The sequence below is a fragment of the Manis javanica genome, chromosome X (genome assembly GCF_040802235.1).
Source record: "Manis javanica isolate MJ-LG chromosome X, MJ_LKY, whole genome shotgun sequence".
In the NCBI taxonomy this organism is placed as follows: domain Eukaryota; kingdom Metazoa; phylum Chordata; class Mammalia; order Pholidota; family Manidae; genus Manis; species Manis javanica.
This window is the reverse complement of record NC_133174.1, coordinates 111,457,429-111,482,792: the sequence shown is the minus strand read 5'-3', so window position 1 is coordinate 111,482,792 and position 25,364 is coordinate 111,457,429. Positions and strand designations below refer to the sequence as shown.

Below are 25,364 nucleotides of genomic sequence, written 5' to 3'. Positions count from 1 at the left end.
GAGAGAGCCCAATTATCCCATGCATTCCAGCTGAAGCCCCAGAATTAGCCAGGCAAAGAAGGGACATAGTCATGCAAGGCAGAGGGGACACCAGGAGCAAAGGCACAGGGTCATGAACCAGCAGGCCGTATGAAGAGGACCAACTAAAACCAGCTCTGTATTACTCTAGGGTCAAGTTTGAGAGGTGGTAAACTAGTGCCTTGGAGATGTAGACAGGGACCAAGTCACAAAAACACTTTGTGCTTTGTTTTCAGCCTTCCTGACGGCATTGGGGGCTTGAAGCAGGGGCAAACACACGATCTGTTTGCAGTTTAGAAAGATAACTTTGGTGACAGAATAAAAGATGGATTGGAGAGGTAGAAGAAAGATATTAGGAGTCTGTGATGATGGTGTGGACAGGAAATGATGACTGGCTCAACTAGAGCAATGGTAGAAGGAACAGCAACTGGGGGAACTATTTAGGAGGCAAAAGCTGTAGGGTGTAGGGATGGATTGAATGTTCAAGGTTGCAGGTGAGACAGGGACCATAGGTTTAGCAGGGTCCCAGAGTAGGGTGAGGGCCTCCAGAAAAAAAGCAAAGCAGGATAATTACAGTCAAAACAATGCAACAATGTGCAAATAAGTCCGTATAGAAACTCTGCATTAAGCATTATGCAATGTCAGAGTCACACTAATTCTCTAAGGGTAAAGATACCAGACTAGGAAGATGGACATCTTCAGTGAGATCATTAAAGCTCAAAAGGCCAGGAGCAACTTGGCCTGGCACGTCTGAGTGTTCTGCAAATAAAGAAGAGTATCTCAGCATAACTTGTGACTTCACTGTATCAGTTAGATCACGATTCTGTAAAATTTGTTTTAGCCTGTTAAAGGCCAAGCTTATTTTTAACTGTACCTATGTGCTGTTTTCCCTTCTTTAGTCCTAATCAAGTAATCTGCAACCTAGGCAAAAGACTAATTTGGTAAGCAATCCCAACTATAAACAGCCCAAGAAGTCAAGAAGTAAGATTCTTAACTTACTCTTTAGCAAACAGACAACAACCCAGCCCACTTTGGGGACAGGGCAGGTGGTCTTACAACAAATCTGCACCCCTTGCCCTTTACCCCCCATTGGTGGGATTATAAAATATGTAAGCTCTACGGAAAACAGTATAGATCTCAAAAAAATTAAAAATAGGGTTACTATATGATCCAACAATCCTACTTCAGGGTATTTATCCAAGGAAATTAAAGCAGGGTCTCAAAAAGGGACATTGGCACACCTATGTTTATAGCGGCACTATTCACAATAACCACCCTAAACGTCCATGAATGGTTGAGTGGATAAAGAAACTGTGGTACATACATATCATAGAACATTACTGAACCTTAAAAAGTTAATAAATCCTACCTCATGCTATGACAGGAATGAACCTTGAAGGCATTAGGCTAAATGAAACAAGCCAATCACAAAATGACATTGCTCCTTGGGAACCAAGAAAGATTAGAATTACACCCAGCTACCCACTAGCAAAACTTGATACATTGTGGTTTAGTTTAAAGGAGTGGGTGCTGGTTGCATATATAAAGGGGATCTCAGCTGTGGCCCTCTTACACCAAGCGTTTGGAACCACTTTCCCAACTCTTGAGGATTCTAAACCTCGAGTCTTGGGTCCTGCGCATGCGCCCAAGGTTCTGGAGGCGAGGGCCGTGGCTCCTCCTCCCCTCCCTGGAGTGCGACGCCTGCGCGGGAGACATGTGTTGAGGACGTCATCGCTTCTGCCTGCGACATAGTTGGGGGCGTGGCCTGGGGAACGCGTTACCTTGTTGACCACTGTCCTGACGGCCCAGACTTGATCTGGGCTTAGAGCGGGAAAGGTGCGAGTGAGGAGGAAAGGAAGACGGATTGCCGCCCCAGCCCCCGGGTCCCTGGGAGCTGATGGGGGCCATGGATCTGTATCTCGGCAACTGCCGCAAGGCTGTCAAAGCCGCCGCCACTAAGGCGGCCGCCTGCAGCCGAACTGCAGGCACGGAGCAGTGCGACAACGTGAGTGGAGCTAGTCGGCCGTCCTCGCCCTCCTCCTCCTGAGCTGTGGGCGGGGTCTTGGGAGTGCGTGCCGACGGAAGGGGCGGGGACCTCAGCAGAGCTCAGGAGAAAGACGGGGGTCCTGGGCGACCTAGCTTCTGACTTTCTGGCTCCGTTCCGAGCAGACGGTAGTAGCCAGAGCTGCCTCTGGCAAGGATTGGTCGTGGGGAGGCCCGGAGGTAGGGCTGGTGCCCCGGGAAAGCTGGGAGGTCTTCCCGGTTGTCGGCGGAGAGGGTTCTTTGAACCTAGAGTGTGTGATTCTTTGGTTTACTTGGAGATACGTATTAGCCCACTGAAGGGTGAGTAGACTGGTCTGAACTCAAAGGGTAATTCTAGGGGGCAAACAGACAAACTTCTAATTGTATTTGACAGAGCTCGCAAAAAAAAACCCACTCCAGAGGTCGGAGCAGCTGATCTATTGGATCTTACTCTTGTGGTCAAACTGCCTGTTACCCCAGGAAGCAATAATGTGTTCTATGCTACAAATATAAGTGAAAAGGTAAACTAAGTTTTGATAGTGCCCAAATGATTTTCTTTACCCTTTTCAGTTTCCTATTAAACTGGAAACACTGAGACAGGGACAGTGGATGTAGTCAGAGTAGGGTGAGGGCTTTCGGAGGGGGCAGGGCGGGGTATTTGCAGTCAGAGCAATGTAACTACATGCAAGGAAACCCCCCTACTAAACCTCTATGTTAAACATTGAGGTCTAGAATCATTCTTCAGTGAAATCAGTTAATGTTCCCCAGATAAAGAAGAGTAGCACAAGTTTTATTATGCTAACCATTTATAATCATGTGTAAGATTCACTTTAGCATACTAAAAGGCCCAGGCTTATGTGCTGTTTTTCCTCCTTCAGATCTGATGAAGTGATTTTTGCAAACTGGGCAACTGATTTAGCAAGTAAGCCCAGGCATAAACAACACAGTAAAAGGCAGGAAGAATTCCACCTTAAAGATAAGATTGCATTTTAATACCCAAGAAGTTTAGACGTTAGAAATTCTTAACTTACTCTTTAGCAAACAATACCTCAGCCCACCTTGGGGGCTGAGCAGGTGGCCTTGTTTCACATGCCCCCAGACCCAAGATGCTGGTATCTCAGAAGTTGCTTGTGTTAAGTTAATTCTAAATATTCAGGGACCACTTAACAAGTCCACACCCCTAAGGTTTTTTCATGTTCTCCAAAAAGTCCTCAGCTACCTATAAAACCCCGCAGACAACGCACCACTACGGACTCTCTTGTCCCCTCCTGGCGTGAGCCTGGAGCTTTGTCCTTTCACTGTTATCTCTAAATAAAAGCCTGTACCTTGCTCTCCTACCTTGACTGTTTGTGAAGCTCATAATTCGGCTCCGCAAACAAGAACCCCGACATCAACACTACTATGATTTTGCTTCGGAGTCAGCTTCAATTTCGCACACCAAGTGAAGTTAAATGAGTTGAAGTATTTAGTGTCTGAACCTCACTTTAATGATAGATGGCCCTGTGATATGCCTCAGCCACTTAATTCAGCCTTGTCTCTAACCCTGGGAGACTGGGGTCTTTTCTGCCTAGCCACACAAAATATACTAATTCCTACTTCTGTGCCTTTGCCCTTCTGGCTCCAGAAACCTCATGATGCCGGGATTCTTGTTCATGAAGCCAAAGAGTGAGCTTCACAAACACTCAAGGTAGGAGAGCAAGGTACAGGCTCTTATTTAGAGATAAAGTGAAAGGCCAGAGCTCCCGGCTCGTGCCAGGAGGGGACAAGAGTGTCCGTGGTGGTGTGTTGTCTAGGGGTTTTATAGGCAGTTGAGGCTATTTGGGAACGTGAGAAAAAGCTTAGGGGTGTGGACTTATTAAGTGGTCCTTGAATATTAAAAATAGGAATTTCCTGCCTTGATTTCTTTCTGGGATACTGGCATCTTGGTCTGGGAGCATATCAAAAGGCTGCCTGCCCAGCCCCCAAGGTGGGCTGATGTATTGTCTATTCGCTAAAGAATCCTGCCTCTTAAACTTCCTGGGTGTTAAAATGCAATCTTTTTTTTTTAATTTTAATTTTAATTATTTATTTATTTATTTATTTATTTATTTATTTATTTATTATTTTTTTTTGAGAGGGCATCTCTCATATTTATTGATCACATGGTTGTTAACAACAATAAAATTCAGTATAGGGGGGTCAACACTCAATGTACAATCATTAATCCATCTGAAGCCTAATTCTCGTTAGTCTCCAATCTTCTGAAGCATAACGAACAAGTTCTTACATGGTGAACGAATTCTTACATAGTGAATAAATTCTTACATGGTGAACAGTACAAGGTTATTCATCACAGAGACTTTCGGTTTTGATCATGCAATATGACCTATAAACAATCAGGTCAAATATGAATATTCGTTTGATTTTTGTACTTGATTTATATGTTGATCCCACATTTCTCCTATTATTATTATTATTTTTATTTTTAATAAAATGCTGAAGTGGTAGGTAGATGCAAGATAAAGGTAGAAAACATAGTTTAGTGCTGTAAGAAGGCAAACGTAGATGATCAGATGATCAGGTGTGTGCCTATGGACTAAGTATTAATCCAGGCTAGACAAGGGCAGCAAGACATCCACGGATGCAGAAGATTTCTCTCAAAGCAGGGGGGGTGAGGTTCTGAGCCTCACCTCTGTTGATCCCCAAATTCTCACCTGATGGCCCCCCTGCGACTGTGCCTGTCTTAGGTTGTTCCTCCCTTGAGGAATCTTACCCGTCTCTGGCTAACCAGTCATTTTCCGGGGCCATACAGGGAAATGTAAAGTTGGTAAGTGAGAGAGAAGCCATATTGTTTGCAAAGGTTAGCTTTTTACTTCTTTGCAGATTTGTGCCCTGTGGCTTCTATGCCCAGCACTTGTCTCGAGGTATCTTTACCACCTGGAGGAATTATGATACTCGGTAAATTCGATATGAGGCACGAATTCTATTTAAGGGTTGTAATTAGGAAGGAAGAAGAAAAGCTATAGATGTAGCATATGAAGGAAACATGGGAGGATTGATTATTTCTTTGACATATCTTCTTGTACAGTACCTTAAGTATGTATAGGTTTTAAACTACTAACTAATTTGCACACACATATTAACATAATAGGAATACGGTGACATAAACAAAGCAAATCTATAATTACCATCCATCTCCAGTGAAGCCAAGAAAACCATTTAGGCACCCTAGGCATTTGTGAAAATTTATCTATGATATGATGGATATTGTCCAACTGTACTTGAACCATCAGACAAATTAAAGCAGCCCATTTCTGGGATCTGTTCACATCCCATATGTTCTTTTAACCATAGATAGTCTATAGTCATGAGATTTTGGAGTGCTACAACTTGCACCCCTCCCAACTCCTGGGTGAGTTCCAACAGTACAGATCCGGTCAAATTTGTTGTCTGACTGTATGCACATGCCAGCCTAGACATCTCCCTCCTCATTCTTATGGCAAGTCCAGGAGACGGTGGGCTGGATGCAGCCACAACCGCAGCATCGTCCGGATCCCTGTGGAGGCTTTTTGATGATCATCCCCTGGCACAAGTCCTCCAGAGAGTGCTGATGCCAGAAGCTCCTCCTCATATCGTATCTTAGTTCATTTTCTGGGTATCCAAGCTAGGCCTTGATCTTCTGCGTAGAAACAAACAGACCCTTTGCCCACACTTTGATATGCCCTCTATACCACTGTGCAGAACTCATTGGAGGTCAGCACACAGTAACTGCTTTTTTTTTTTTTTTTTAATTAAGAGAAAGGAATATTATCAGAAAAGAGTACCTCCATAGCTGATCATCTGACACCCTTTAAGTGATCAACATTAAGGATATTTAAAGCATGCGTTGATCTTTGATTTACCAATAGTTTTATCCTGTTAAGGAGTAATCCCCCTTTTTTTCTTTCTTTCTTTCTTTTTTTTTTTTTAAATTTTTAATCTACACTTACATGAAGAATACTATGTTTACTATGCTCTCCCCTATATCAGGTCCCCCCTAACAACCACATTACGGTTACTGTCCATCAGCTTAGCAAAATGTTGTAGAGTCACTACTTGTCCTCTCTGTGTTGTGCAGCCCACCCTCCCCTTTCTCCCTCCCCCCCATGCATGCTAATCTTAATACCTCCCTTCTTCTTCCCCCCACTTATCCCTCCCTGCCCACCCATCCTCCCCAGTTCCTTTCCCTTTGGTACCTGTTAGTCCATTTTTGGGTTCTGTAATTCTGCTGCTGTTTTGTTCCTTCAGTTTTTCCTTTGTTCCTATACTCCTCAGATGAGTGAAATCATTTGGTATTTCTCTTTCTCCGCTTGGCTTATTTCACTGAGCATAATACTCTCCAGCTCCATCCATGTTGCTGCAAATGGTTGGATTTTTCCACTTCTTATGGCTGAGTAGTATTCCATTGTGTATATGTACCACATCTTCTTTATCCATTCATCTACCGATGGACATTTAGGTTGCTTCCAATTCTTGGCTATTGTAAATAGTGCTGCGATAAACATAGGAGTGCATCTGTCTTTCTCAAACTTGATTGCTGCGTTCTTAGGGTAAATTCCTAGGAGTGGAATTCCTGGGTCAAATGGTAGGTCTGTTTTGAGCATTTTGATGAACCTCCATACTGCTTTCCACAATGGTTGAACTAATTTACATTCCCACCAGCAGTGTAGGAGGGTTCCCCTTTCTCCACAGCCTCACCAACATTTGTTGTTGTTTGTCTTTTGGATGGCAGCTATCCTTACTGGTGTGAGGTGATACCTCATTGTAGTTTTAATTTGCATTTCTCTGATAATTAGCGATGTGGAGCATCTTTTCATGTGTCTCTTGGCCATCTGTATTTCTTTTTTGGAGAACTGTCTGTTCAGTTCCTCTGCCCATTTTTTAATTGGGTTATTTGTTTTTTGTTTGTCGAGGCGTGTGAGCTCTTTATATATTCTGGACGTCAAGCCTTTATCGGATCTGTCATTTTCAAATATATTCTCCTATACTGTAGGGTTCCTTTTTGTTCTATTGATGGTGTCTTTCGCTGTGCAGAAGCTTTTCAGCTTAATGTAGTCCCACTTGCTCATTTTTGCTGTGGTTTTCCTTGCCCGGTGAGATATGTTCAAGAAGTGATCACTCATGTTTATGTCTAAGAGGTTTTTGCCTATGTTTTTTTCCAAGAGTTTAATGGTTTCATGACTTACATTCAGGTCTTTGATCCATTTTGAGTTTACCTTTGTATATGGGGTTAGACAATGGTCCAGTTTCATTCTCCTACATGTAGCTGTCCAGTTTTGCCAGCACCATCTGTTGAAGAGACTGTCATTTTGCCATTGTATGTCCTTGGCTCCTTTATCAAATATTAATTGACCATATATGTTTGGGTTAATTTCTGGGGTCTCTAATCTGTTCCACTGGTCTGTGGCTCTGTTCTTGTGCCAGTACCAAACTGTCTTGGTTACTGTGGCTTTGTAGTAGAGCTTGAAGTTGGGGAGTGAGATCCCCCCTACTTTATTCTTCTTTTTCAGGATTGCTTTGGCTATTCGTGGTCTTTGGTGTTTCCATATGAATTTTTGAATTATTTGTTCCAATTCATTGAAGAATGTTGCTGGTAATTTGAGAGGGATTGCATCAAATCTGTATATTGCTTTGGGCAGGATGGCCATTTTCTCGATATTAATTCTTCCTAGCCATGAGCATGGGATGAGTTTCCATTTATTAGTGTCCCCTTTAATTTCTCCTAAGAGTGACTTGTAGTTTTCAGAGTATAAGTCTTTCACTTCTTTGGTTAGGTTTATTCCTAGGTATTTTATTCTTTTCGATGCAATGGTGAATGGAATTGTTTTCCTGATTTCTCTTTCTATTGACTCGTTGTTAGTGTATAGGAAAGCTACAGATTTCTGTGTGTTAATTTTGTATCCTGCAACTTTGCTGTATTCCGATATCAGTTCTAGTAGTTTTGGAGTGGAGTCTTTAGGGTTTTTTATGTACAGTATCATATCATCTGCAAATAGTGACAGTTTAACTTCTTCTTTACCAATCTGGATTCCTTGTATTTCTTTGTTTTGTCTGATTGCCGTGGCTAGGACCTCCAGTACTATGTTAAATAACAGTGGGGAGAGTGGGCATCCCTGTCTGGTTCCCGATCTCAGTGGAAATGCTTTCAGCTTCTCGCTGTTCAGTATAATGCTGGCTGTGGGTTTATCATATATGGCCTTTATTATGTTGACGTACTTGCCCTCTATTCCCATTTTGCTGAGAGTTTTTATCATGAATGGATGTTGAATTTTGTCAAATGCTTTTTCCACATCTATGGAGATGATCATGTGGTTTTTATCTTTCTTTTTGTTGATGTGGTCGATGATGTTGATGGATTTTCGAATGTTGTACCATCCTTGCATCCCTGGGATGAACCCCACTTGGTCATGGTGTATGATCCTTTTGATATACTGTTGAATTCTGTTTGCTAATATTTTATTGAGTATTTTTGCATCTACATTCATCAGGGATATTGGTCTGTAATTTTCTTTTTTGGTGGGGTGTTTGCCTGGTTTTGGTATTAGGGTGATGTTGGCCTCATAGAATGAGTTTGGGAGTATTCCCTCTTCTTCTATTTTGTGGAACACTTTAAGGAGAATGGGTATTATGTCTTCTCTGTGTGTCTGATAAAATTCTGAGGTAAATCAGTCCGGCCCCAAGGTTTTGTTCTTGGGTAGTTTTTTGATTACTGTTTCAATTTCTTTGCTTGTAATTGGTTTGTTTAACTTTTGTGTTTCTTCCTTGGTCAGTCTTGGGAGGTTGTATTTTTCTAGGAAGTTGTCCATTTCTTCTAGGTTTTCCAGCTTGTTGGCATATAGGTTTTCATAGTAGTCTTTAATAATTCTTTGTATTTCTGTGGAGTCTGTCGTGATTTTTCCATTCTCATTTCTGATTATGTTGATTTGTGTTGACTCTCTTTTTCTCTTAATAAGTTGGGCTAGAGGCTTATCTATTTTGTTTATTTTCTCAAAGAACCAGCTCTTGGTTTTGTTGATTTTTGCTATTGTTTTATTCTTCTCAATTTTGTTTATTTCTTCTCTGATCTTTATTATGTCCCTCCTTCTGCTGACTTTAGGCCTCCTTTGTTCTTCTTTTTCCAGTTTTAATAATTGTGATGTTAGACTATTCATTTGGGATTGTTCTTCCTTCTTCAATTGTGCCTGGATTGCTATATACTTTCCTCTTAAGACTGCTTTCACTGCATCCCACAGAAGTTGGGGCTTAGTGTTGTTGTTGTCATTTGTTTCTATATATTCCTTGATCTCTATTTTGATTTGTTCATTGATCCATTGATTATTTAGTAGCATGTTGTTAAGCCTCCATGTGTTTGTGAGCCTTTTTGTTTTCTTTGTAGAATTTATTTCTACTTTCATACCTTTGTGGTCTGAAAAATTGGTTGGTAGAATTTCAATATTTTGGAATTTACTGAGGCTCTTTTTGTGAGCTAGTATGTGGTCTATTCTGGAGAATGTTCCATGTGCACTTGAGAAGAATGTGTATCCTGTTGCTTTTGGATGTAGAGTTCTATAGATGTCTATTAGGTCCATCTGTTCTAGTGTGTTGTTCAGTGCCTCTGTGTCCTTACTTATTTTCTGCCCGGTGGATCTATCCTTCTGGGTGAGTGGTGTGTTGAAGTCTCCTAAAATGAATGCATTGCAGTCTATTTCCCTCTTTAGTTCTGTTAGTATTTGCTTCACATATGCTGGTGCTCCTGTATTGGGTGCATATATATTTAGAATGGTTATATCCTCTTGTTGGACTGAGCCCTTTATCATTATGTAGTGGCCTTCTTTATCTCTTGTTACTTTCTTTGTTTTGAAGTCTATTTTGTCTGATATTAGTACTGCAACCCCTGCTTTCTTCTCACTGTTGTTTGCCTGAAATATGTTTTTCCATCCCTTGACTTTTAGTCTATGCTTATCTTTGGGTTTAAGGTGAGTTTCTTATAAGCAGCATATAGATAGGTCTTGCTTTTTTATCCATTCTATTACTCTATGTCTTTTGTTTGGTACATTAAGTCCATTTACATTTAGGGTGACTATTGAGAGATATGTACTTATTGCCATTGCAGGCTTTAGATTCGTGGTTACCAAAGGTTCAAGGTTAGCTTCTTTAGTATCTTACTGCCTAACTTAGCTCGCTTATTGAGCTGTTATATACACTGTCTGGAGATTCTTTTCTTCTCTCCCTTCTTATTCCTCCTCCTCCATTCTTCATATGTTGTGTGTTTTGTTCTATGCTCTTTTTAGGAGTGCTCCCATCTAGAGCAGTCCCTGTAGGATGCCCTGTAGAGGTGGTTTGTGGGTAGCAAATTCCCTCAGCTTTTGCTTGTCTGGGAATTGTTTAATCCCACCATCATATTTAAATGATAGTCGTGCTGGATACAGTATCCTTGGTTCAAGGCCCTTCTGTTTCATTGCATTAAGTATATCATGCCATTCTCTTCTGGCCTGTAGGGTTTCTGTTGAGAAATCTGATGTTAGCCTGATTGGTTTTCCTTTATAGGTGACCATTTTCTCTCTAGCTGCCTTTAAAACTCTTTCCTTGTCCTTGATCCTTGCCATTTTAATTACTATGTGTCTTGGTGTTGTCCTCCTTGGATCCTTTCTGTTGGGGGTTCTGTGTAATTCCATGGTCTGTTTGATTATTTCCTCCCCCAGTTTGGGGAAGTTTTCAGCAATTATTTCTTCAAAGACACTTTCTATCCCTTTTCCTCTTTCTTCTTCTTCTGGTACCCCTATAATACGAATATTATTCCTTTTGTATTGGTCACATATTTCTCTTAGTGTTGTTTCATTCCTGGAGATCCTTTTATCTCTCTCTATGTCAGCTTCTATACGTTCCTGTTCTCTGGCTTCTATTCCTTCAATGGCCTCTTGCATCTTATCCATTCTGCTTATAAATCCTTCCAGGGATTGTTTCACTTCTGTGATCTCTTTCCTGACATCTGTGATCTCCTTCCGGACTTCATCCCACTGCTCTTGCATTTTTCTCTGCATCTCATCCCACTGCTCTTGCATTTTTCTCTGCATCTCATCCCATTGCTCTTGCATTTTTCTCTGCATCTCTGTCAGCATGTTCATGATTTTTATTTTGAATTCTTTTTCAGGAGGACTAGTTAGGTTCGTCTCCTTCTCAGGTGTTGTCTCTGTGATCTTTGTCTGCCTGTAGTTTTGCCTTTTCATGGTGATAGAGATAGTTTGCAGAGCTGGTACAAGTGACCGCTGGAAGAGCTTCCTTTCTTGTTGGTTTGTGGCCTTTTCCTGGGAGAATAGCGACCTCTAGTGGCTTGTGCTGGGCAGCTGTGCGCAGACAGGACTTCTGCTTCCTGCCCAGTTGCTTTGGGGTTTATCTCCGCTGTTTCTGTGGGCTTGGCCTGGCTGGGGCTCTTCCTCCAAAATGGTGGAGCCCCGTTGGAGGGGGAGCTGCCGGGAGGCTATTTATCTCCGTAAGGGGCCTCTGTGCTCCCTGCTGCCCAGGGGGTTAGAGTGCCCAGAGATCCCAGATTCCCTGCCTCTGGTCTAAGTGACCTGTCCTGCCCCTTTAAGACTTCCAAAAAGCACTCTCCAAACCAAAACAACAACAGGAACAATGAGAGAGGGAACAGAAAGAAAAAAAAAAAAGGAAAAAACACGCGATTTTCTTTTTTTTTTTTTTTTTTTTTGTCCTCAGGTGCCGGTCCCAGGCACCCGCTCACTGGTCCTGCTGCCCTGTCTCCCTAGCACCAGGGTCCCTGTCCTTTCAAGGCTTCCAAAAAGCACCCACCCACCGGTCCCGCAGGGAAGGAACGCTCGATATTCTTTGTCCTCAGGCGCTGGTCCCAGGCACCCGCTCACCAGTCCCGCCGCCCTGCCTCCCTAGCACCGGGGTCCCTGTCCCTTTAAGGCTTCCAAAAAGCACTCGCCAGAAAGAGAGAAAAAAAGGGGAAAAATGCGCGATTTCCTCCGTCCTCAGGTGCCAGTCTCAGGCACCCACCCACCGGTCCCACAGGGAAAAACGCGGGATATTCTTTGTCCTCAGGTGCCGGTCCCAGGCACCCGCTCACCAGTCCCGCTGCTCTGCCTCCGTAGCACCGGGGTCCCTGTCCCTTTTAGGCTTCCAAAAAGCACTTGCAGAAAAGAGAAAAAAAAAGGGGAAAAACACGCGATTTCCTCTGTCCTCAAGTGCCGGTCTGAGGCACCCGCTCACCGGTCCCGCAGGGAAAAACGTGGGATATTCTTTGTCCTCAGGCGCCGGTCCCAGGCACCCGCTCACCAGTCCCGCCACCCTGCCTCCCTAGCACCGGGGTCCCTGTCCCTTTAAGGCTTCCAAAAAGCGCTCGCCAAAAAGAGAAAAAAAAAGGGGAAAAACGCGCAATTTCCTCCATCCTCAGGCGCCGGTCTCAGGCACCCGCCCGCTGGTCCCACAGGGAGAAATGCGGGATATTCTTTGTCCTCAGGCGCTAGTCCCAGGCACCTGCTCACCGGTCCCGCCACCCTGCCTCCCTAGCAATGGGGGCCCGTCCCTTTAAGGCTTCCAAAAAGCACTCGCCAAAAAAAACCCAAAAAACCGCTCCGGTTTCTTTCCACCCGCCGGGAGCCGGGGGGAGGGGCGCTCGGGTCCCGCCGGGCCGGGGCTTGTATCTTACCCCCTTCGCAAGGCGCTGGGTTCTTGCAGGTGTGGATGTGGTCTGGATGTTGTCCTGTGTCCTGTGGTCTCTATTTTAGGAAGATTTTTCTTTGTTATATTTTCATAGCTCTATGTGTTTTTGGGAGGAGATTTCCACTGCTCTACTCATGCCGCCATCCTGGCTCCGCCCTCAAAATGCAATCTTTTAAGATGGAATTCTTCCTGCCATTAACAACATCACATCTATAGCTGGGTCTACACGCTCAGTTAGTTGCTCAGTGTGCAAAATCACCTCCTCAGATGTGAAGGAGGAAAGACGGCACATAGGCCTGGGCCTTTTAGTATGCTAAAGTGAATCTTACACATGGTTACAAATGATTAGGATAATAAAACATGTGCTACTCTTCTTTATCTGGGGAATATTAACTGATCTCACTGAAGAATGATTCTAGAGCTTAATGTTCAACATAGAGTTTTAGTGTGTGTGTGTGTGTGTGTGTGTGTGCGGGGGGTTCTTTGCATGTAGTTACATTGCTCTGACTGCAGATATCTAGCCTTTCCCCCTCTGGAGGCCCTCACCCTACTCTGACTACATCAAGGGTCCCTGTCTCACTGGCATGTACTCTCCTCCTCTCCTTCCTGACCTTTGGTTTGAGCCATCTCTGAAGAGCTGTTATGTGAAGCCTTTCCCAAGTGTCACAACCCCCAATTATCTCATCTTCCCTTAAAATTTAATTGACCTTGGTCTGCACACTCTCACTCAGCACTGAGTCAGTACTGCTAGGGACTTAGTGTACAGCACTCATATTGTTATACATTGTAAGTGCTCTACCTAACACTCCCTCCCTGTCCTTAGCTTCCAGGCCAAGCCTGAAGGAAGTGCAGAGAGAACTTTGTGGTTGTGTGCTTTGATCACTATAGCAAAGGGTTCTACAGGAATTATTCTGACATCCTTATCCTTCCACTATCTAGAGTGTCATCAAGGATGGGCAGGGACTCCTTTAGTATTTCTGATACTTGTCTAATATGTACTTTTAAATGTGTATTGCTGGAAAGCAATATAACTTATCCTTTGAAAACCAATATGTTCTACTAAATATATGCCAACCTCACAGAAATTGACGGAGTCACACTCCCATAAATTAGCTTTCCTTAAACATACTCAAAACCTTTTCCACTACAAGTAATAATACTCCTTAGTGTGTAACTTCAGCCCTCTCTGTTGGTTTCTTCCTCAACTATCTTCTATTTGCCACATTGCTATTCTGTACCTCTGTTATTCATGTGTTACCTACCTATAATTTCCAGATTTTTTCCATGTTTAATTGCACTGATTCTTTACTTTATTATATTGAATCCTCCAAAATGTATGCATTTGATCATGATCAGACACTTCACTCAATTCCTTTGAAGGCTAACTTTGTGGGATCCTCTGTGTTTTAGCAGGATCTCCTCAAGGAACTAAGACTTTATATTTATACTTTTAGTTTTTTGTTTTTTTTTTAACTCATGACTACCTTATGAGGTAAAGCCAAGATTTATCTAAGGTCACAGGTAGACAGTACCAGAATTCAGACCAGAACCCCTGTCTCCTGACTCTTAGGCCATGCTCCTTCACCTCACCTTGCTGCTTCCTGAACTTCAGACCACTTTAGCAGAGCATATGGAAACAGGGAATTTAAAGGTCTTTCTGATTGTTTTGAATGCAAGTGGAAGCAAAACTGTAGCATTCTCTCTTATTTTCAATAATATTAAAATGTAACAAAGCTACCTGTCCTTAGCTATGCATCAGTCCAAACCTGACAACTCATCTCATACTCCAACATTTTGATATTAAATGTATTCTCAGGTAATTTATCTGTAAATTAATTTGCTTGTTAGTATACCATACTTGGGTAGCAACTGTTTGAAAAGCTCCTTAAATTGTTTTTATGGTAAAGTTAATAATAAATACTTTACCAATTAACTTAGACATTTTGCTTTCAAGAAAAGAACCTGTTAGGTGTCAAGGACAATTTGCATACTTTTAAAAGTCTACCCTATGATCTTCCACTGGTGATGATATAATAGTGATAGTGATATAATAGTGATGATTAACAGAGACACTTTTCAGGTCAGGGAATCCAGTTATTTTAATTGATGATAAGAAAGCTTATCCTGGCCTTAACAAATGGAATTTTTTTTCTTTCTTGATAGGTCTGGTCAAAAGTCGACAGACATCTAAAAGGAGGAATGCAATAATCAATTCACTAATTGCTGCATTGTATCAATTGCCATCACCTTTGGTTGGTTGTTTCCTTCTAGGAAAGATATGGGCTTCCTGTCTAGTCTCACTGTAAATGAAATCATTGCCCAGAAGGATATCTTTTTTTGCCTTTTTTTAAGGAAATATTGGTGGTCAGCAAGGCCAGATTCCTGAGATAGGTCCCTTGGGAAAGAGAGACAAGAGGCTGGCATCAATCAAGTGGTCAGAAACTTACAAAGGAAGCTCTTAAGTGGGAAATGAAAGCTAGAACCCTATCGTGCCCATGCTGTCTGCCCCTCTACCCACATATGAAGCATCCTACCTATCTAGCAGGAACTCTTAGGGCCACATCTCGATGTTCAGGTATTGGGCTGAGGTTGAGGCTACCACCTCCAGCCTAAAGGCAGCTCTGGTTTTAAAAAAGAGAGAGAGAGAGAGAGAGGAATAGAAAGGCAGTTAGACTTACCCAGGTCAGTCCATTGTCTGTAATCTTTCACTTCAGATTCTGCTGGCATGTTTTATTTTCAATGAATAACCTAATCATTTTAAAAAATGGAGGTTTAAAAGTGTGATTTCATTCAATTTTATGTATATAATACTACTGAATTTCTGTGGTGGCAGCTTTATCAACCTTCTTATGATTTTAACCTGTCTGATCCTCACTGTCGACTTTTGGAAATCAGCTATAAAAGCCTACACACTCCACGTTCAAAAACATACTGTAAGTGAAGAAACACCGTCCAGAGATGAAAGAAGTGCGGCTACACCACCAGCAGTAATAAAGTGGGTTGAATCCTATTTCCTGTTAACCAGCAAAAACCTAGGGACTTGTTAGACACTTGTTTCTGTACCTCACTGGGACCCTGTATCAACTTTAGTTGACCAGTAAAGGAAACCTAATCGAAAACTCAATTTTAATTACTCAGTATTTCAGTAAAGAGAAATCAGGCAGCTGTTGTTTCTAAATAACTGTGTGTTCCCACTTGACCTTTCTGTTTTGATAACAGCAGAAGATAGGCACCATATGATTTGAGTGTGTAAAGATATAAACACGCACACATTTGTTTTATCTATGTATTTTTCTCCCAGCTGTCTTGTAGTGCCTTTCCTCTGGCTTTAAAAGTAATGATGTCCCTGCATGTCTGTCAAGGAATATTTCCTATACCCTTTGAGAAGACTAGAGAGAATGTGGAAACCTAGCACAATACAGCTTGATAGAATAAATCCTTCTGGGGGTTAAACATCATTGTAGTGGTGTTTTAATAAGAAATTTGTTGGGGAAATATAAATTCCTGATTATGATGTAAACCATATTATTGAAATAATGTTATTTAGATAGAAATTTCCTGGTGATACAGCAACGTTAGGGAGCTACTACCTTCCAAAGAGTTGCCAAAATGTACAATTATTAGCCTTGACCCCAAACTTGTTACTAAAATGAATGTTTTATAACTGTTCTCTGGATAGTTTTACGATTGTAACAACTTTTTATTTACATTTTGGTTTTTGTTTTTATGTGTCATCTGTACCTTGAAGGAATTAAATAAGTACAGGGAGTATCTGACCAGTTTAAAATTAGACTTTTAAAGAAACTATGTAAGAGAACAAGTAAGTTAAATACCGAAATTTGTTTTATTTGGGGCCTGTAAGAAAGTATTTATGTAGGGTTTGGAAGAAAGGTTTGGTCCTCTGCAGAATTTTTTCGTGTAATATTTTGACCTAGAAATATTTAGGTAACAAGATCTCTGGAGATCTGTAAGAGATAAAAATGAGACCCTTTCTTTTCATTTACAGAGAGAAATTTTCACTTACCTGAAAGGGAGCCACTCTAGACTTAAATGCAAGTTAACAGAATTAACCATTTGTAAAGGTACCAAGTTTACCAGGAAGGTACTAAGCCATCACCATAAGAAGGCATATCTGAGGACAGGTGTATTTCTGGCCAAGAGTAAAACTTCAATTCTTTTTTTCTCTTCTCAGAAAACAATTGAAAAACAAGGAAATAAGTTGTTTGACACCAAGGCAGGCTATGACAATTGTGAGAGTGCATATTTCCAACAATGGCTGTTACAGAAAAATAGACAGGCAGCTTCAGATCAAGAGCTGTTAACCAAGCACACGTACGACCAAAGCTCATTTGTGGATACATTGTTTACCCCAGAAAGGTGTAAAAGGACTAGAAAAAACTGAAAGCAGAATGGAAAAAGTATTAGACACTATTTAACCCCCTAGAGTTTTCAATGTAGAGAAAAGAAGGAAAGGAGATTAAGAGGTAACGGGGACTGGGAACCTTGGTACCAAGGCTAGGGAGGAGAGTTTCTACCTGAAAAACTGGAGTCACTAGGAGCTCAAGAGGTAAGCCAAATGGATATTTGAAGGAGAAATCCAAAGTGAAAATCCCTGAGCTTGGAAAACCCAAGCCCATAGTAACAGAGGGAAAGAAGGTGTTTTTATCATGTTTCAAACTTAAGTTTAAGGAAATGACTGCAAGGCCAAAAAGGGAGAGTGGCTATAACTTGATCTTATGCTGATATAAACAGGTGATATCCTCAACCAACTGTAATGTTCATTGAGTTATTACTCACACACATTCAGTGTTACCATGCAGAAGTCAAGTGTATACCCTGGGAGACAAAGGGATGAGTTATAGTTCTTTCTCTTTCTCCTTTACCAAGGGTGAGAGCCAGGTCCCCATCACTGGACTCTTACATTCCATGGATTAATGCCGTGATACGCCAGAATACACACTGATCTACCAGTGTCCCCGAGTGGCAGTCTGCGGACCTATCTGTACATGAGAGCTCATACAAGGACTTGGCAATTACAAAGAAGCCAGTACCCGTGTACTTTTAAAGGAAGTTTAAATCTACTTCTCTTTTGAAGTCAGTCCTTTAGTTGATTTCAGCAGTCTTTGAAAACTCGTGTTCCCAAAACTCGTCTGAGTTATGAACAATCTCTGTGTAAAATGCTTTTCATCACTCTGTTCCACGTTTTGCCACTGCCCCGGCCGCAATAACAGAGAGTCCAGTTAAAAGGAGTGCAGCATGGTGAGGTGGTGGATCAGGTTAGGTCCCTTAAAAACTCTATGTTTCCTGTAATTCAGAAAATAAAAAGCAGCCCATATGGTGGTTTGGGAATATGAAAATAGATAATATCCCCGTGAGGGAAACACTTAGTTTACCTTCACTTATGTTTGCACTTTCACTTAGATATTTAGACTTGATTAGTAGGGAATTAAGGAAGGTTGACCACATGGCAGAAAAACAGACCAAACTCCGAATAAAGGAAGATGGCATTATAACCACATTGGAAGAAAACTTAGTCTCCATAGACAAGCTGAAGAGGTGAGAGTCACCAAACTTTAAATACTGATGGGGAAATTGTGTATGGTTTTATTTGTAAACATTTTTAGCAGTCCCACCATATTACCTGAAGTTATTTCAGGTGTTAAAAAATAAACTGCTACTAAAAAATACTACTTTAAAAACATAAGCCATTATTGAGCATTAATCACTATTATAATCCACAGCTTTTACTTAACATAATGAGACTTATTCCACAAATTATATGTCCATTGCATAACAGTCACACCTCATCTGCTCTTACAGTTTTAGAATTTAACTCTAGTGAAAAGTAATTATGCCTGCATTCTCTCAAAATTCAGACTAGGCTATTTATTTAGTTTCTCTGTCAAAATGCATTTAAAGGCAACAAAGTACATATGAGATAACCCCCAAGTCCATAAGGGAAAACCCTCCTGCCAGAATCCTTTTAGGTCCATCTTTGGAGCCAGGTTTTATGCTTGAATTAAGTTTCCAATAGCAAAATAATTTCTTGCTTTTGCCATTCCATTGCATCCACCAACATATTCCCAATACACAGCGGTACGTTTAAGCCCATTCTAAAGCCATATAAGGTTTTCATTATGGTTGACCTGATTTCTTTAAGGCCCTTGATTTGATCTAATTTGCTTATTGACAAAATATTTTTTTTAAAGACTATGAAAGAGATCCCCTGCTGACTAGTATAACATTGTGCTCCTTAGGAATGGAAGACAAAGGAAATGTTACTTGGGGCAAAGATTAGAGAAAGAAGATATAAGAAGAGAAGCAAGAGTTGAGGAACAACATAAAAAAATTAGAGAAATAGCTAACCGGAAGGTAGAGTGAGCTTTTAACATAAACTATAGGGGGCACAAGGAAAATCTGGAGGTGATGGAAATGTTTACTTGGATTGTGGTGATGGTTTCATGAATTTATACATATGTCAAAACTGAACATACATTTCTGAACATACAAAACTGAATATACATTTTCATTCATTAAGTGAAAATTCAGAACAGCCTCATTCCCTGAAATTAGCCACCATGTAGTAAGATTTTTGTAAAAATTGAAATGTCAACCCACAGTAATGATCCTGTGCTACTTCAGACTTCTGACACTCAAGGCTAATCAGTCGTTGGTATTGCCATACTGTGAGTGTAGGGAATATCAGGAACAAGTTGTAAGCTAGCAAAAGAAAAGTGGTGAGTCTGAGATGTCAAATGTGTTGAACAGATCCCAAATTTGAATGGAATATTTGCACTGATTATTAAGAGATTTACAAGAAGCAACTTAAGTGTTCCCACTTAGCTTTTTGGTTATAGGCTTCTTAAATGATAAGCTTCAAGAGCTTCGAGGTACATTATCTGTGGCCTGCAGAGGAAGCAACAAATTGGGCCCTTGAGAATCATTTCTTTTCCATTGCTGAGGGGTTGCTGCCTAAGCCTATTCCATTTGTGATCAGTGATGGCTCATCTGATGGTGGAAGTTGCTGCAGACATTCAGAGTGCTGCCTCTGGTCACAACATAGATTGCCTCTGTGGGTTGCCTGCCAGCTTGTCCTGTTAAGAATCAAGCACACACCCTTGGCTCCATTAGCACTCTATTAACCGGCTCAGCTGTTCTAAAGACTTAGCATGGTTTTGAAAGAGATGTCACCAAGCCAGAAATTCACCGAAATCTTCCCATTACAAATTCTATACAACTAAGGTAGAAAATGGCATTGTTTGCAATGTCCTAAGTGAAATGCATCGTAAGTGAGAGACTCAATTATATGAAACTGGTCAAATGTAGCATGTTAACTACAATATGCTTCTCTGTATAAAAAAATATTTATGAAACACCTGCTGTGTACGGGACACTGTGCTACAATGTCAACATCAATAATCAATATACTTAACATATAAGAAAAGGAAACTTAACTACTTTGAGATAGTTGAGGAGTTGCATTAGTAATTACATCAGTAACTGCTTTTTCACTAGCCTTACTATAGAGCCAGCCTGGGTGAACATGGATTGCAAACTTAATACTACTTTACAAAACAAAAGTCAATAAACAAATTGACGCCATCTGTTTTTAAAGGAGGCTTTAAAATATATTGGACAATATGAGTACATTATGTGGTCACAAATACCTAATTCACTTTGAGATATAGCGTGACCACTTTTATTACATACAATACGATACTATTTCCCAACTAATTTCACCCATCTCACCAATGTCAGCAAATATACAACTGATGGCTTGTGTTTAGTCCCCAAACCTGGGGAGAAAATAAAGTCTACTCTGCTGGATTTGTCTTCCTGTATAATTACCTAAGCAGGTAAAGCTATTGGCCAAATCAAAGAGTTATATCCCATGTTGGCAGAAAACCTGCTTTCTGCATTCCAGCATTCTAAAAATATTTCCTCAGTGGTTAACTTTGTTTAAAAAGCACATATATTCTTTTTATCTGTTCAGTTAATTATCTTCCACCCTAATCAGTGCAATTCTCAGCATTCTTTAGAATACTGATCAAATCTATAAACACTCGAATTCTGTAAGTAATATACGTAATATAAACCAGAAAGTCATATATATTTATTGCAAGTGGACTTTTTAAATCATTTTCCTAAACTTCTTTATTTTAAATGTGAGCTGTTTATACATTTAAAACATAGAAATTTCAATTTTATTAAAATTATTATAAATAATTACAACAAATTAGGAAATATAGAAATAATAGCTTATACTCAAATTCTTTAAAAACTCCTTTGAATATTTCCTGTTTTTATATTTTTTGTGGCACATATAGATGACAAATGCTGATTTAAATGGAAGAAAGGCCAAGAACTCAAGTTTAAGCTATGATTCAGGTAAACATTAGCAGTAGTTATTAAGAACCCTGCACTCCATTAATCCTTAACCTAACTAATACTTATTGAGCTTCTGCCACATGCCAGGCACTATGCTAATTAACGAACATACAAAGTAGAAAAGCCGTGGTCCATACCCTGGATTTTACATTCTAGTGGAGAACAGTCATGCCAATAATCACAACCCAGCATGTTAAGTATAACAATAGAGGTATGTATGTATAATGTCCGGTGGAGCCACAGGGAAGCCAGGAAGCTTTAACAGAGGAGGCTACAAGTGAGCTGAGATGTGCATTTTCTAAACAGACAAATGGAAAGAGAACCGTCCAGGAAAAGGGAATACATTTACATTTATCAAAATACAGACATGAGAGCATACTGTGTCTGTGGAAATACAAATGTTTTCAGAATTGCTTTAGCTAAAAGTTCACGTTAGAGAATTGCGGAATATGAAGCTTGACAGGGTAGAGAAGGGCTGGGTCATTAAAATTCTGATAGGCCATGGCAAGAAATCTACCTATAATCTCTAATAGGATAAAACTATCATCAAAGGGCAACTCTTGAAGAGTATTGGCAGAGGCATAGTATCAGAATTTGCCTTTTCTAAAAAAAGAGAAAGCAGAATTAGAGGTGAAGAGACTGGAAGCAGTAAGAAAATTAAAATAACAGCATTTATTGAACACTTGCCTTATGCCAGGTACTATGCTGAACTCTGTATTCTCTCATTTAACCCTCCCACCAATTTAATGAGGTCAGAGCTATTTTTATCTACCATTTTACATATAAGTAAGCTAAGTCTCAGAGTGGTAAATTATCTTGCCCAAGGTTTCATATAGTATGTGGCAAATGCAGGATTTTAACCCACGTCTGTCTTCTCAGTAAGTCCACAATACCATGCTGTCTCTTATGACAATTAAAGAGGCTATTCTAATAGTCAAGGCTAGAAACAAATCCTGAAAAAAGTCATTGGCAGTGAGGATGAAGAGTTGGGCACAGATTTGACTCAAACTAAGGAGGCTGAATGGATGAGATTTGGTTACTGATTAATATGGGAGATGACGTAGCTGATGACAACTCCCAGATTTCTAGACTGGGCAACCAAATGGATAGTGAATAGCGTTGCCATTCAGTAGATAGGCAATACAGAAAGATGAACAAGTTTGGAAGCGAGAAAATCAGTTCTGCTTTGAACATATTGAGTTTGAGGTGCCTGTAGGTATCCAGGTGGGACGTGTAAGACGAACAGTCAAGCAGTCAGTTATAGATTCTCATGGAAGAGGCAATGAAAAGAACACCTTTTATCAGAACTTACAGGAAATAACAAAAGCTATTCCCACAGGTTTTGATAGTGTTCTTTTTTTAGCTAGATTATACTTTCTCATTTTAATTCCTTCTTTGATCTAAGAGCTATCCATAAGAATATTTCTTAATCATCAAGAAATTAATATTTTGGGTCACATTTTAAAAATTAGGTTCACAGAATATAGCCTGTAAATCTTTAACACATTGAAATTGTTAAGGATTTCTTTGTGACCAAATATGTGATTGATAGAAAGTGTTTCATGGACATATCAAAAATATTCTCTATTCGAAGGATATAGACTCTAAAATGAATATTAAATTACATTTATTGATTATATTATTCAATTTTTATGTCTTTACTGATTTTTTTTGTCTACTGGACTCTTTTCTTACTGCCTCCTAAATGTGCTCAGCCATCAAAGAGGTGTATTGAAATTCTACATTACAGTTGTACTTGTATCAAATTCCCATTGCATTTCTAATAGGCTTTACACAGTTAGGCTCTTGAGGATATTTAATCCACCATATTGCTAGGAAAGAAAGAAGAGTTCTTTATTTTTTTAACAGTTGTCTATGAGTTATCAATTAATTAATAATAATTAGTTATCCATTCCTGAGGAACAAATCACTGCAAAACTTGGCATCTTAAAAAAAACATTATTACTTACCAGTTTCTGTGGTTAGCAATATAGGAACAACTTAGCTGGGTAGTTGTGACTCAGGGTGTCTCATGAGGTTATGGTCAAGGTGTTAGCCAGGGCTGCTGCAGTCATCCAAACGCTTGACTGGGACAGGAGGATTCATTTCCAAGGTGGCTCACTCATAATGGCTGTTGGCAGGATATCTTAGTTTCTCACCATATGGGCCTCTCCGTAGGGCTTCTTGAGTATCTTCATGATATGGCATCTGGCTTTGCCCAGAGTGAGTGCTCCGAGAGAGGGACTGAAGCCACAATATATTTTATAACCTAGTCTCAGAAGTTGGGCACCTTCACTTCCACCATATACTTTGCATTAGAAGTAAGTCACTAATTCCAATCCACACTCAAGGAGAAGAGAATTACCTTCCACCTCTTGGGGGGGAGTATTCTCAAAGAATTTGTAGACATATTTCAAAACTACCCCCACCGTATTATCTTTACACTTAATTTTTCAGGTTTGTGCACTATTAATTCCAGCTCCTTCCTTTCCAAAACTGTACACACGCAAAAACATACTCATACACAATAATCTCAAGACGGTACATAGAATTCAAGTAAAACTTTTTAAGTAGATCATTGGAATTTATTGGTTACTCTTCACTTCACATTTATTGGGAGAAAAATAAATAGCAATTCACCTTGACTTTGAACCAGCCCTAATTTGTAATAGTACCTTCTATTATGCAGAACATTCTGTTGTCCTAAGACTGTTGAGTCATGTATGTGCATAATTTAATAACACCATCCCAGTATTCCTGTGGACATACTCTACATGAAGACCTGCTTTAGTATAATTATCCAGAAATATTTACCAAAACCCACTTATGGAACTTTTCTAGGTGACATACAGAGCATGTTGGACAGTATTTGCTTGGGAATAGATTAATGACAGGCAGACTAATGAGCAAGCATTGAGCCGACACACATGTTAAAGAATTAATTCAACAAATAAATGTTATTGCATGTTGACTATATGCCAGGCACTGTAAGCTAGTAATCACAGCACAGCATAGAAAGTCCTAGAATGGAAGGATGTCTAGAGTGCTCTGGGAGCATTATGGAGGATGCCTGTGTACATAGGCAGATTTCAAGGAAGGCTCTCTGAAGGAGGTGACATGAGCTGAGTTGAGTCCTAAAGGATGAGAAATCTAAAAGAGGGACACTAAAGTTACAAAGGAAATAGTAAGGGAGAGAGGCAAAGGGAATTGCATGGTGTTCACTATCTCTAGAACACAGAATATATGTGAAATGGTGACCAGAGGTAAAGCTGTGAAGTAAGCAGTGATCCCAGATCTTAAGGTCTCCCAAGGAGTCCCTGGAAGGTTTAAACAGAGCAGTGACAGCAGGAAATAAAGACCTATTAAGGTCTGTTAATTATCATTTTACCTGTAGCTTGTGTAGGATACCGACAACTAATAATTTTCTTTTTCTCTCTGAAAATCCACCCGTAGCTCTTGGAATCTTCCCTTCTCATGATTCGCCAATTAAGTAAGTATCTAAGAACACTTCATAAACCAATGTTATTTTTAATTAACATTTCCATAATGACCCAGGAGTGCTGCATGAAGGCCAATTCTGTGCAATCCTCCATCCTTGTAGTTCTAGTTGTATGTAGTGAAACTCTCATCTTTTGCAACCTCTTGGGACTGAGCTCAAATTGTGAAGTAGGCAGTTAGTCATCCGTGCTCTACCTCCTCCTCTCTTTATTCTCCCTTTTGTTCTATGCTCCCCTGATATGCAGGACCTTCACTCCCCTTTCAGGTAGTACTACGTCTCTCCTCCAGGTGGCTCTCTGGGAGCTGGATCTATTCTTTTCTCCTTTCCCCATTCAAACATCCATTACTTGTGCCTCTTGAGGTTATTGTTTCCTAATGGTGACAAATTAGTTTTCTGTGTAGTATTAATGACAATATGTTACCCCATCCTAAGGATATTTGCACTGTGATCCAAAGTAATCAGTCTCCACTGATGCAAAATCAAGGCCAGTGGAGATTTTTTTATTTGGCCTAGGGACCTTTCAGCCCTCAAACCTTGGTGGCCACCTATTCTGCTGATGTCCTGTTCCCCTCAAACTTGAGTAATATTTCATGCATATAAAATAACTCCTAATGAAACACACATACCCAACACCGTCATTTTTAAACACTCAAACTAAATGAGGTCCATGATAGGTTTTGTAAATCCCAAACTGATGAAAATGGTTGGGTAAAGTGAAACAGTGTGTGGTGGTAAATGGTGTCGGCGGTCAAACCAA

At 40.4% G+C, this 25,364-nt stretch overlaps 1 protein-coding gene and 2 long non-coding RNA genes across 3 annotated transcripts in view; all 3 read left to right on the top strand.

The window, feature by feature from the left end:
- The first annotated feature begins 1,786 nt into the window (after positions 1-1,786).
- LOC140847393 (kelch-like protein 4) overlaps positions 1,787-25,364 on the top strand; it is a 210,822-nt gene continuing 187,244 nt past the window's right edge. Inside the window, exon 1 of the mRNA XM_073227618.1 lies at positions 1,787-2,023. Coding sequence (XP_073083719.1) covers positions 1,916-2,023 — 108 coding nt within the window. The 5' untranslated portion in view covers positions 1,787-1,915. The remainder of the gene's footprint in view (positions 2,024-25,364) is intronic.
- Positions 2,082-19,199, top strand: LOC140847394 (uncharacterized). Its single transcript, XR_012127377.1, has 4 exons — positions 2,082-2,361; positions 14,884-16,822; positions 16,913-18,276; positions 18,978-19,199. It is a non-coding gene; the product is annotated as an uncharacterized lncRNA (long non-coding RNA).
- The window catches only part of LOC140847395 (uncharacterized), a 62,251-nt gene continuing 58,007 nt past the window's right edge, over positions 21,121-25,364 (top strand). The window contains exon 1 of the long non-coding RNA XR_012127378.1: positions 21,121-24,598. This is a non-coding gene — a long non-coding RNA (uncharacterized lncRNA). The remainder of the gene's footprint in view (positions 24,599-25,364) is intronic.